Source organism: Sus scrofa, chromosome 13, assembly GCF_000003025.6.
Source record: "Sus scrofa isolate TJ Tabasco breed Duroc chromosome 13, Sscrofa11.1, whole genome shotgun sequence".
NCBI classification, from domain to species: domain Eukaryota; kingdom Metazoa; phylum Chordata; class Mammalia; order Artiodactyla; family Suidae; genus Sus; species Sus scrofa.
In genome coordinates, this window is record NC_010455.5 from 83,750,965 (window position 1) to 83,764,537 (window position 13,573).

At 36.7% G+C, this 13,573-nt stretch overlaps 1 protein-coding gene across 8 annotated transcripts in view; it reads left to right on the plus strand.

The window, feature by feature from the left end:
• U2SURP (U2 snRNP associated SURP domain containing) overlaps positions 1–8,836 on the plus strand; it is a 55,300-nt gene extending 46,464 nt beyond the window's left edge. For 3 of the 8 annotated variants that reach the window (XM_013982108.2, XM_013982107.2, XM_021069579.1), the window contains exons 26-28: positions 1,884–2,002; positions 3,343–3,519; positions 4,646–8,836. In XM_013982108.2, coding sequence (XP_013837562.1) covers positions 1,884–2,002; positions 3,343–3,519; positions 4,646–4,784 — 435 coding nt within the window. In that variant the 3' untranslated portion in view covers positions 4,785–8,836. The remainder of the gene's footprint in view (positions 1–1,883; positions 2,003–3,342; positions 3,520–4,645) is intronic. The other 5 variants (XM_021069583.1, XM_021069585.1, XM_021069584.1 and 2 more) reach the window with 2 other exon arrangements.

The following is a 13,573-nucleotide window of genomic DNA, read 5'->3' on the forward strand; positions in this document are numbered from 1 at the left end:
GAGGTTCCCAGGCTAGGGGTTGAATCGGAGCTGTAGCCACCGGCCTACGCCAGAGCCACAGCAACGCGGGATCCGAGCCGCGTCTGCAACCTACACCACAGCTCACGGCAACGCCGGATCGTTAACCCACTCAGCAAGGGCAGGGACCGAACCTGCAACCTCATGGTTCCTAGTCGGATTCGTTAACCACTGCGCCACGATGGGAACTCCTAAAATATTCTAAGTATTTTAACTGTAGTCTGATTTCTGTGAAATTATCAATCAGGAAAATACATCCCACACACAGGCCACCAGAGGAGGTCAACCTTTTTAACATCACTTTTAAAACTTGTACTCAGTATGTTGTATTTGAAAAAAAGATAAATGAGGTTATTTTTTTTAAAAAGATGTTATGTGGAGTTCCTGTTGTGGCTCAGTGGTTAACGAATCTGACTAGGAACCATGAGGTTGCAGGTTCGATCCCTGGTCTTGCTCAGTGGGTTAAGGATCTGGTGTTGCTGTGAGCTGTGGTGTAGGTTGCAGCCGTGGCTCGGATCCCGTGTTGCTGTGGCTCTGGTGTAGGCCGGTGGCTACATCTCCGATTAGACCCCTGGCCTGGGAACCTCCATATGCCACAAGAGCGGTCCAAGAAAATGGCAAAAAGACAAAAAAAAAAAAAAAAAAGATGTTATGTATCCTAACCTCCGTTAAGTCTCTTTGGAGATAGTGGCAGGTGTTTGATCTGCATGAGATTGTACCTTGAGATCCCCACTGGCCTGATGTAACACATGTATTACCATAAGTCTCCTTGCATTCCATGGTTGTAATTGGATAGGAGAATGCGTTCAGATTATCAACAGAGGTCATAATTTCAAGCGAGAAATGGGGACAATTGTAGTAGCTGGGGATAAGCAAATAAGTTATTTTTCTGGTTTATATGATTATATAGTTATGTAGTCGTTTCTACTTTTATATTTATTTTTTTGCTTTTTAGGGCTGCACCTGTGGTATATGTAAGTTCCTGGGCTAGGGGTTGGATTGGAGCTACAGCCTACCGGCTTAGTCCACAGCCGTAGCAATGCAGGATCTGAGCCACGTCTGCAGTCGACACCATAGCTCACTGCGACGCCAGATTCTTAACCCACTGAGCGAGGCCAGGGATGGAATCCGAATCCTCATGAATACTAGTTGGGTTTGTAACCCTCTGAACCACAACAGGAACTCCCAGTACATTTATAAATTACAATTTAAAATTTCCAGTATGATTGGTACTTGTTCTCTCTAATAAGAATTTCTGATGGATGATTATTATGAATAGCCATTTTTCCTTTTCGGCATGTTACTTTGATAAGCACTTTCCTTTGATTAAATCAACTTGATGTATAATTAAAATCACTACTACTGACATTTATTGTGGTTTGAGATGGAAAGGTCATTGGATTGTTAGCTTTTCCCCCTTATTTTTAAGCATAGAGACAGCACTTTATAGGTAATAGTTAATTGCCCCCGGCTGTAGAACTTCAGCTCATATCCAGACTGCACCATCCTTTGTGACCATTGGCATGGCACTTAACATTTCTGTGTCTGATTTTTCATCTCTGGAATGAGGGATAATCCTATTCCTCATGATGTTTTAAAGAATTTCATGAAATGGTATATGGCTAGTTTAATAATTGCTTGGCCTATGTAGATACTCAATAAAGGTTTAGCTGCTGTCACTGGTACCACTATTATGCAGTCTAAGTAGAAGAAATGACTCTTTTTCTGGAAGAGTAGATTTTTTTAAAAAAATAGTATACTCTAAGTAGTGATTTAAAAAATAGTTAACTAGAAGAGGAAATACTGTCAAATGAGATTAACTAGATTGGTTCTTTTTAATGACTAAATTTTTTTTCTTTTACCAGGAGAAAGAGAAAGAATTAGAAAGAGAACGAGAAAGAGATAAGAAGGATAAAGAAAAATTGGAATCTCGATCCAAAGACAAGAAAGAAAAAGATGAGTGTACTCCAACAAGAAAAGAAAGGTATACCATTTAAGCCTATACTGGTTTCAGGAGTTGGAATCTTGTTACATTTTGTGGTGTTTTCATCACTGGTGCCAACAAATTGGAAGTGTTTTGTTTTGTGGTAAACATGTTTGTTTGGCTTCTGCCTATAGGAGGCAGAATTAGCTGAGATATGGCGCCGTTAGTTGGCACTTGGCTTAGTTATCTGAGACATCATCCCTTTATGAGGTTCTTATGGTACCTTAGCCCTGGTTCAGTGCAAGAATTCAATTACCGTAATAGATATCGAACCAAAGGCTTAAGTAACTAAACAACTTACTAGATATTACGTTTTGCTCCAATGTAAGCATTTCATCTATGCTGAGGCTGCTACCTGTAAACCTGAGTCTCCTAGTCCTGTGTCAAAGGGAGATTGTGTACATAGGCCATAGAGACTAGGTCTTCACTTGAAGTCTTAATTCTGATCAAAATCACTTCTCTTTTAGTTTTTATTTCTTACTTTCACAGTTCCTGAATTTCTGATTAGTAGAGAAAATTATTTCAGTTAACAGAATTGAGATTTTCGTAGGAAAAATCAAGCAAATACACATAATTTTTGGCTTAGTCACTTTGTAATTGCAAATAACAGCTAATTGATTAAATAGTAAATCCATTGCTTTTTTGTTTTTCATTATTATTTTGATATAACTTCAGATATATTTACTAGAGTAGTATTAAGAAATCCCGGAGTTCCTTCATGGCTCAGTGGTTTAAGGATCTGGCATTGTCACTGCTGTGGCTTTGGTTACAGCTGTGGTGCGGGTTTGATCCCTGGCCCAGGAACTTCTGCATGCTGTGGGCACCCTCCCCTTCCAAAGAATTCCCAGATGTCTTTCACCCATCTTCCTCGAATGTTAAAATGTTTCTCCTTTTGCTTTATTTTCTTCTTCCCCTGCCTTTCCCTTCTATCTCCTAACCATTTAAGAGTAGCTTGCCTACATGATGCCCCATTTTCATACTCAACCACAATAAAAGTTTCAAGATAAAAACAAAAAAAGTTTCAACAGTAAGAAATTAACATTTTAAAAAACTATTACCTAATCAGAGACCTAGATGAAATTTTGTCCATTGTTCCAGTAATCTCTCTTAGGAGGAGAAAATCCAACTTAGTTGAATTTAGTTTTTGTTTAGATGAACCTGTCTATCTTTAAGACTTTTTTCTTGTTGTAAGGGGCTTGGAATGTTTTTGGAAAATAATAAAGTTAGCTGAAAAAAAGTTTAGTGTAAACTACTAGGAATTAAAAGCTAATTTAGTAGAAGGAGAATGAATACCTGATCCTTTGCTCACTTATGGAATGTTTGGGGGCTTTGTTCCATAGGAAAAGGCGACACAGTACGTCCCCTAGCCCATCTCGCAGTAGCAGTGGTAGACGAGTGAAATCCCCATCACCAAAATCGGAGCGATCAGAGCGTTCAGAAAGATCTCATAAAGAGAGCTCACGGTCCAGGTCATCTCACAAAGATTCTCCTAGAGATGTTAGCAAAAAGGCCAAAAGGTAAACACAAGTCATTTTTTGTAATATTTCAAATGCCAGTTTCCTTGTCATTCCACCAGCTTTTGAAAATAATTTGGTTGGCAGCCATTTTTTTCAAGGATTTTAGAAAACCCAAGGGACATACTTTCATTTTAGATTTGGTCCTTCCCATCCCCCCACCCCAGTCCCCTCATGACTGAAGGTACAAGAAAGCTTCCAAAAAGTGAAGACCAGCCAATTTTATTAAATTTCATATCCAGTTTCCTGTGGAAAAGGGATAGCTGCTTTACTTTTCTTTCTGCTCTGTAGTTTCTATAGAATATTCTTTGATTTTTGTCAAAGTTGAAAGAAAAATACATCCTCCTTCCCCACCCAGCAGTAATCTTACTAGCAAGTTCTTGGGTAGAGACTTGGACATAAATACCATTTCTTCAGTGTGTAACTTAGTGTGTTGTCTACCTTTCTCCTCTGAGTTCCAGAAAGACAGTTCAAAAATGTTTTATTAAATGGTGTTACATGGAGGAATTTTCCTGAGAGCTAAAACTGCTTTTTAATCCTAAAACGTTTGTATTGTGTAATCATTTTTAATGAAACCTTTTTGCAACAGATAACTCGTTTTCTAAATGGTACTTGCGTAATTATTTGTTTTGTAATTTTTGTGAACAGCACTTACAAAGTTATGCTGTCTTAAGTGATTCCCTTAAATAGTTGGCGCTTTTCCTCTCAAGAAGATAGGCTGCAAAGCTTCTCTGTTTTTAAAATTTTGTAAATGATCTTAAATGCCATTTTTGAATTTTGGCTCATATAATCTCAGGAGCTTGTTAAAGTGCAAATTCCCAGCCCCTGCCTCTCAAGATTTTGATTCAGTAGAACAGTGGTAAAGCTCAGGAGTCTCTTTCTAAGCACACACACTACTGATATCATTGATGCAGTTTATAGTAGTACAAAGTGTGTGTGTGTGTGTGTGTGTGTGTGTGTGTGTGTGTGTGTGTGTGTATACAGTAGGCAAAGTATAAATTTGGAAAGTTACAGCTTTTTTATCATTTAAGTGACTTTCATGTGCTCTAATAAAGATCATTTTAGATAAGGATAGTCAGTCTTGATCACATGATTACTTTGGTTAAATTGTTTTTATTTGTTTCCTCAGATCACCATCTGGTTCAAGGACACCTAAAAGGTCTAGGCGATCACGGTCTAGATCCCCTAAAAAATCAGGGAAGAAATCCAGATCCCAGTCCCGATCTCCACACAGGTCTCATAAAAAGTCAAAGAAAAACAAACACTGACATAAATTTTTAAGATGCTGTCATTTATTGAAAATGCGATTTTGTTTTGTGCCTGAACAGTCTGTTTTTTAAAAAAACAAAAAACAAAAAATCTAATGAAAGAGCATTCCTGGGGTTTTTATTTGTTTGTGAATGCATGTGTAAACTCATAAGTAACTGCATCTGTAGATCTGTCGTTGTTTTATATTGTATAAATTACTTCCGTTGTGGCTGTTTCTCAAGATGAAATTTTTATTGTGCTAATGAATTTCATCAGAAATGTGTATAATGGATCTGCTGGCAGTAGTGGTATTTTGTTTTAGGATGTTGTGACTTAGCAAAAAAAATAATACGGATGTCTTCCCCCTTTTGTAGCTTTGACAATTTGAATTAGATTTCAAATAAAATCTGAATAGAAAACTATAATGTTGTTTTTTTGCCCTATTGATGACATCAAGTCCTACTAAGTGAGTTTAGCACTTCTCTTGTGTTTCTTATAACTAATGCACTTTACAAGCCCTGTTGTTCAAGTAGCTGAAGTTTTGTATTTACTAAGGTGACTATCAAAATCTAGGGACCTGAGACTCTTATTTGGTAGATTTGCCAACCAGTTTCTTTGATAAGGTTCCCTTGGGTAATACTAGTATGCAGAGATCAAAAGATTAGGTGAATGTGGCATGGTCTTTTGTTAATGGAATACCTGGCTAAAAAAATTTTTTTTCAAAGAAGCAATATAAATGCAATACACGTAACCTGTGTCCTGAGCAACTACTTATTTTCAGGGAAAAACTATCTTTTGATTTTACCTTCTGTCATTAAAAAAAGAAATTTTCTAACAATAGTTGGCCATAGAATTTTTTATGATAGTTGCCTTTTTATAACCTTCCGTAGACTGTCTTTCAAACACTGGTATGGGTATGTTTCTACAAGTTTCTGTTTAAAGCACCTTAGTTGTTGTTACTGGGTTTTTTTTGTTTGTTTTTTAAGAGTTTAGTTATAGATTTAGCTTTAAGTAAAATTCAAAAATAAAATAATTTTCAGGAAACTTAACATCCAATGGTTTGTAATTTCAGAGTACAAAAATTGATTTAAACCATTTGCAGAGTTGAAATCTGTTACACAGTAGGAGTAAGTTCCTGCAGTATGAGGAAGAAATAAGACACCGTATATAATGTTGCACATAATATTGCTATAATGTAATAAAGGGTTATATAGACTTGAACTGTCACTATTCCTATTTGTGAATCTTGCTTTCAGTTTTTCATTTAGGCACTTTACACAGTGGTTTGTTTTTTTCTCAGTAGAGAGTAGAGAACTGTTCTAATAATGCATTGTTTTGAGTTAGCTTGTTTTTAAACATGTCTCTTAAAGTTATTTTACTTAATCTTGCCTAGTCACAAAATAAAAAAGCTATACCCATGATTTGAGTAGTAGGAATATTAGCTGAGCAGTGAGGCATGTTATTTTCAAACCCAGTAAACCTACAATAGCTATAGAAATGAGCCAATCATATTATTTTATTCAGTGGTTCTTGTCAACATTCAATATTGCTTGAAAGTTATTCCCTTATCATTCACTCTTGTTTGTCCATATTGCGAGGAAATGGTAATTACTAAATGTTGCTCAGAATAATTAAACATGAACATTTGGTGCTGGTTTTTAAAAACCTACACATACAGCCATTTTTAAAGTAACATGCTTTTCTCCCCTATTCATTGCCTGGGAGAATGGAATTTGATATAATTACCTTTCTTTGCAAAAATAACAATGTTGAGTGGCTGGTGATGTGGGCATTCCGTCATTCATTGGTATCTAGTATATGCTTAGAAATAATTGGTCAGGTGGTGATTTTGCCAGTCAAGTTGCAACGAATGCTTGTTTTTCTCTTTTAAAAATATCCTTGAGAAGCAGGGGTGAATAGAAATTGTTAGTTTTGGGTGCTTCTTTGTAGTTTTTCCTACTGCAATGGAATTTAGCAGTTCTTTTAAATATGGATCCAGATATACCCATCATCATTTATCTTAGAGTGGGTAAAACTGCTGCTTTTTTGGGCGATGGGTGGGGGTTGCTTAGGCTTGATAGAATATGTATTCTGTGAAGTTTGTTAATGTGCGTGTTAGATTGTATTGGATTTTTTCCCTCTGGAATTGCAAATGGTTTTGTTAGATGGGTTATTTCCAACTTAATACTTAAGGAGAAAATAATCTAGAGTAAGTGTGTTTAATTCTCCATGAAAGCGTAAGGGTCAGAAATTGGTAAATTGTAAAGGGGAGAGATATCTACCATATTTTTATAAGAGCATATTATTCATCTGATTCCTATCTAAACGCTTACCAAAATTTCTACAGGTTGACTAAAATGTTCATAGGCATGGCAGTTCAGTTATAGGAAGTACCTTGTTCCTGGCTTTGTAGTAGACAGTTATCCTCCACCACAGCTGCATATAAGAGGAGATCTTCTGTTGTCTACTCTTTTTATAAAGGGCATAGCTTCAACTCTTTATTCTCCAGTCTAACGTTTATACACAGGGATTCCTTACCAGGTTAATACCGTTTAGTCTTCTTCTCTTGAGCAGGTGAGAGGAAGTAAATAAATGGTGGTCCATTTCTTACCAAAGAGAGGCCTGTGATTGAAAAGAATCATGTCTGTGGATCTTTTCTTTGACTTTATATTTCTTTATTACTATTAGTAAGTTTATGGGCACTTCTGAACTGTAACTTGTTGAGAAGTTAGAGATTAAAGAACTAAAACAAAAACCCCTGACCCAAAAGAGTGCTTTTATTTGGCTCAGAATATTCTTGGCATTTCTGCTAAAGTTTGCAGCCATTACTATACACTGACCTGATTTTTCTTTATTGCAGACCATTCCTATGGGCTTACCCTGAGACTTTTATCCCAGTTACAGAATCTTGGAGGAAATACTTGCTTATGACTTCTGTATCCCTCCCGCCCCCAAGATTTAATATTCTTGAGCATTTGAAAATATTTAAAAGAAATTCTAATCATGGTCTAATTTAGGTTATTAGAAATAGTCTACATATTTGCCTCCATGGTAGTGTAAGTTCTAAAGAATTATATGGCCATAATAATAGTTTATGATTGTTAAAAATGAGATAAAATAAGTATTGCCAAAGTGACTTAACCAATTCTGGTGACCACAATAGTGTGACTTCTTTAGTAGAGCGACTTGTTTTTAAAAATAAACAGTATCACTTTTCTAAGAAAATAAGAGCATTTTTTCCCTTGGTTGTTTTCCTCTTCTATTATATGTTAATGGGAAAAGCTACAGAAAATTCAGTGTGGGTACTAATGAAGATACTAGTATAAATTTAAAGGAACATGTGACTGTAAAAATTCACAAAGTGCTTAGTTTCTTCATAATTCATTCATTTGCATGTTTTAGAATAGGTTTTAGGGGATATTTAATTCATTTTCTTTTTGGCATTTTTCTTTATTTTGGTTATCAACTTCCCAGGACTTTGATAATACACAAATACAAATCCCAGGGGAAGTGTTGGGATGCTAGATGAACAGGTGGGAATGTGCTGCTGTCCAGAGTGAGCCATGTTCCAGTGTTGAGAATTCAATGCCTCAGTGTTTATTCAGTACCACCTCATGGAACTTCAGTGTAAACAGATATTATATGTATAATTGGTTATTTATATAGTTTTGTAGATCCATAGATAAAATGCCCTCATTCATTTTTATATGTAATTGTGTTTGGAGTATTTGTGTTTTATTCTTTGACTAAAGCAGGCTCTTGTATGTTATATCTTTGGTGATTTGAAGTATCAGGAAAGACAAATTTTCAGAAATGAGGAAAATGTAGTTGAAATCTGCTTAGCCGAAATATTCCACAGCAAGACAATTTCTTTTGGGTGAACTGATTCCGTAATGTAGTTACACTTGATGTAAGGATTAAGTTTATTGTGGAGCTGCTTTCCAGACTGTCACTTTATAGTTTTTTCTACATAAAGATTATATAGTTGCAAACAAAGGTTGTGGAATTTTGCTTTTATTGTTGTTTTTTGACTTTTAATTACTTTAATAAAAAACATTGTTTTCATAGCAAACTTTTAGACTGTTCATGTAATTTTCTCCATATAGTTTTTTAATGAGTAAACCATACCTAGTTTTCAGCAGTTTTCTCCCAAGTGAAATAAGTGGTATGTCATATTTATCAGTTGTAGCTAAAATGTTAAACATTTTACATGTTTAAACCATAATAAAAATATTTTCATGATAGATGATTTTCTTTCTTTCTCTCTCTCTCTTTTTTTTTTTCTGGCCATACCCACAGCATGCATAAGTTCCCAAGCCAGGGATCAAATCTGCCGCACAGTGGTTAACACTGGATCCTTAACCCACTGAGCCACCAGGAAACTCCTCAATGTTTTGTTTTTAAAACATGACAATATCATTATCACATGAATAATAATTTATTGGTTCCTTTAAGTTTTTTAAATTGTGGTAAAATACTCATAACATTTTATCATTTTAACCGTATTTATATGTACAGTTAGGTAATGTTAAGTGTATTCAAGTTGTCATGCAGCCTGTCTCCAGAATTTTTCACCTTAAAAAATTGAAACTCCATACCTATTAAATGTTACTCCCCACTCACGACTCCCACCTGACATCTGCCACTTTACTTTCTGTTCCTGTGAGCTTGACTACTCCAGGTATCTCAGATAACTGGAATCATGCAGAATTTGTCTTTTTGTGACTGGCATAGTGCCCCTTCAGGTTCATCCATGTGGTAGAATACATTGGTTCTTTTTTAAAACCTGCTTTAAAGTTTCTATTTTTCCTTATAGAATTTGAAAAGTTTTTTTCCCCAAATGGCACATTAGCATTTTCTATTTCAAGTAAAAACTTAAAACAAAGTAATACCAAGTATATGTGCCAACTACCATTTTTTAAAACCATTCTTATCACTTTTTGTGGTGTATTTTCTTTAAATGATTATGTATGATGTGATTTCACATCAACACTTAATTGCATAGGGTGCTCACAAAGAATAGGTGATCATTTATTTATTTTTGTCTTTTTAGGGGCGCTCCTATGCCATGTGGAAGTTCCCAGGCTAGGGGTTGAATTGGAGGTGCGGTTGCTGGCCTACACCACAACCACAGGAGGCCAGATCCAAGCTGCGTCTGTGACCTACACCACAGCTCACGGCAATACTGGATCTTCAACCCACTGACCAGGCAAGACCAGGCATCGAACCCGCATTCTCAAGGATGCTAGTTGGGTTCATTAAGCACTGAGCCATGATAGGAACTTCAGCATTTATTTTTTATTTTATTTTATTGACCATGCCTGCGATTTGTGGAAGTTCCTGGGCCAGAGATTGAACCCACACCACAGCTGTAACCTCAGAGCCACAGCATTGACAATGCCAGATCCTTAACCTACGGAGCCACAAGGGAACTCTAAATTTTGGCATTTGGTATACGCGGTATTTGGAGTAGATACTCATTTTGCCACAAAGAAGGGGAAAATTTTGTTGTGATTTTTTTCAGTTTTTTTTTTTCCTTAGAAAACACAGTATCAGACTGTTGAGAATAAAGAACTTTTGATTTTTAAATGAGATGTGACATGGCATAATGGTGGAAGAGGCTAATAAGCTCTGGTGTCATATCTGAACTTGAATACCAACCTTTCCCCACTGCTAGCTGTGTGATCCTCAGAATCTATTTTTCTTGCTTGTAAAACGACAAGCTTGTCTTTTTATTGTAAGGATGAAGTCACATATAAATCACTGGCACATTGTTGTCGTGCACTGGTGGTTGAAATGAATAAACAGTATTCCTGAAAAATGTTGATGGGAACATCTTTTAACACGACAGTTCCATAGCACTGGTGCCTTTAAAAGCTATTTTCTTGTACTTGATTTGTATTCAGTTAACACACTCAGGGGTATGTATGTTAGTTTGTTGCACACTATCACTTCATAATTTGCTGTCCCAGTATATAGATGACATTTAATCCTTAATCTCCTTTGAGGCAAACATTTTCATTAAGTAGATTTTTTAAAAAGTACTTTTTACCAGTTGTCATGTATTATTATAGAATTCCATTAACCAGAGTTCCTGAAAGGAACCTCATAAAGCAAAATCCAAATGTAAGCAGCTTAAATAGGGTATATGTGGAAAAAGCCTGGAAAATAGTATGAAATGGGATGAAGCACCGGACTCTTCGCCCACGTTCAAAGTAAAAGGAAAAAAATCCATACAGATTACCAGAGCTGAGCAGCAGTGTGCAGTTTTCACAGAATAAGTGTCTCAAGAATGGCATGAGAGAAGACTAAAAAAAATGATTAATGATGTGAGGGTAATTGAACTCTTGTATTTTGTGTATATTTGCAAGTTACAGTTTTTTTAGATGATGCAGAAATAAGAAATGTACCCTAAAACTACTTTTAGAGAGGAGAGCTGAACTATAGGAATTTGAAAAGGAAATTGCAGTTTAAATTCTATTCAGAAATAATGGCTTTGTGGTAAGAGGTCTTCAGGGCATTTGTAACGATCTTTGGAGTTCTTGCAGCTGCACAAACTTGAATCTGGAAAAGCAAAACTTTGATCAAAAACACCATTCGATCCTCCATATAGCCGAAACATTGAAATTGGAAAAAACAAGTACCTCACTCTCCATTGGCTACCTTCATCCTATTACATGAAGTGCTATTAGGTGATTTTCTTCTTTCAGCATGTTTTGTCTTGTACTGCGAAAGCTATTGGGAGGAAGCAGTTTGTAAAGAGCATTTAGGAAGATGCTTTTTGGATGGTTTTTAACCATGCTAACATTCTAATAAAGGACCTGTCAAACTCTTAACTTCTGGGAAAGTTAGTTAGCTATCTAGGCCTAATAGTACCCTCCCTCCCGGGTGTAGTGTGGTATCAAAAACCAAAAGGTGTTCTAAGTAGGTTTTTTAATCTTGATATGCTCCAACCATGATATAACATTTACCTGAGATGAATTTCAACTCTAAATTTCAAGATCACATGTTATGTGTACCTTAAGGGTTTCATAGGGTGCTTATCCTCAGCTTCTGATACACCCACTTGTCTTAAGAATGTGTCCTCTCCAGAAAAAAATCTTCAGCATGTCCAAGTCTGTGCTAGATACTGTATGTGTACTTCTGCTACAAACCAGAAGTATCACTCAGGTACTTCTCAAGAGACATCAACATCTAAAAATACTGGTTCAATTCTGAATTGATTGCCCTAAAAGCATGCTTAATTTTAGTTAAATAGCAGGAAAGAAAGTCTTCAGTGAGTAATCTTTTTACTCATTTGTTCTTTTGACTGACATGGAACTTCTCAGAATATTCTTATTTGCATGTGTTATGAAATCTAATATATTCTTTTCCTGTTATATAATGAAACCATGACTAACAATGAAGAATGAGAGAAAGTTTGGGTGCTAAGATAAAGAACTACTCTGCCTGCTGTGTATTTCAGAGCTTCTAGTACCATTCATGATAAATTGAAGAATTCAGCTAGATTTGTTGTGAATATTTCCAGAACAGCTTATAATGGTCCTCATGATTAAAAATCACAGCACGTGCACTGATACTGTCCTACCCGGTGAAGAGTTTGAATGATTTTCTTCAGGTCCCATAGCCCATCACGATGGAATTCAGAGTGCTAAGCTTCACAGATCACTACATCACGGCTTTCCTTGTACCCCATATGTCCTTATATAACTAGGGTCATAGGAAAAAAGCCTTCAAGCTATTTTTAGTGCCTGAGTATACTAATACCTACCCCACTTTATCCTAGACTTTGGTGTTTTGTCAGTTTACTAGATGTCCTTCCATGCACCCATTGGGGATTCAAAGGCCCTTGAAGACCTTGCAAATCTTGTCTGTGGAAGATGGCTTACCTCTTTGAAACAGACCCTTTTGATGAATATGGCAGAGGATATAATGTACTTTGGGAGAAAATAGAGGCCTTACCCTGCCCTCCTTATCTCCTGTGATTGCCTTATAGTGCTTTCCCTGCCTCACCACCATCTCTGAAGCTTTTAGTTCTTTCCTTGCAACTGCATTGCAACTACAAGGTAAATATGGTAAAATATCCCTGATCTCTGCTGAAATTATATTTATTGATTTATATAGATGCCTACCTTTGACCCAGACACTGCCCGATGCAAGAAGGAAGACAGGAGGAAGGCATGAAATATTAGATAATAATCACATAATCTTATGTATGAATGAGTCTATTTGTCAGACCTCAAAACCATAGAGCTCTTTGGATATTTGGGGTGGAATGTGACTTTTTTTTTTTTTTTTTTTAACGGCCGAAACTGTGGCACATGGAAGGTTCCAGGCTAGGGGTTGAATGGGCGCTGCCGCTGCCATTCTACGCCACAGCCACAGCAACGCTGGATCCAAGTTACATCTGTGATCCATGCCCACGACTTGCAGCAACGCTGGATCCTTAACCCTCTGAGCGAGATCAGGGATCAAACCTGCATCCTCATGGACACTATGTCAGGTTCTTAACCTGCTGAGCCACAGTGGGAACTACTGGAATGCGATTTTTTTTTTTTTTTTTTTTTGCTTTTTAGGGCCGAATCTGCAGCATATGGAGATTCTCAGGCTAGGGGTCAATCAGAGCTACTGGCCTATACCACAGCCACAGCAACACAGAATCCAAGCCACGTCTGTGACCTACACCACAGCTCATGGAAATGCCAGATCCTTGACCCACTGAGCGAGGCCAGGGATTGAACCTGCAACCTCATGGTTCCTAGTCAGATTCGTTTCTGTTGCGCCATGACGGGAACTCCTGGAATGTAAT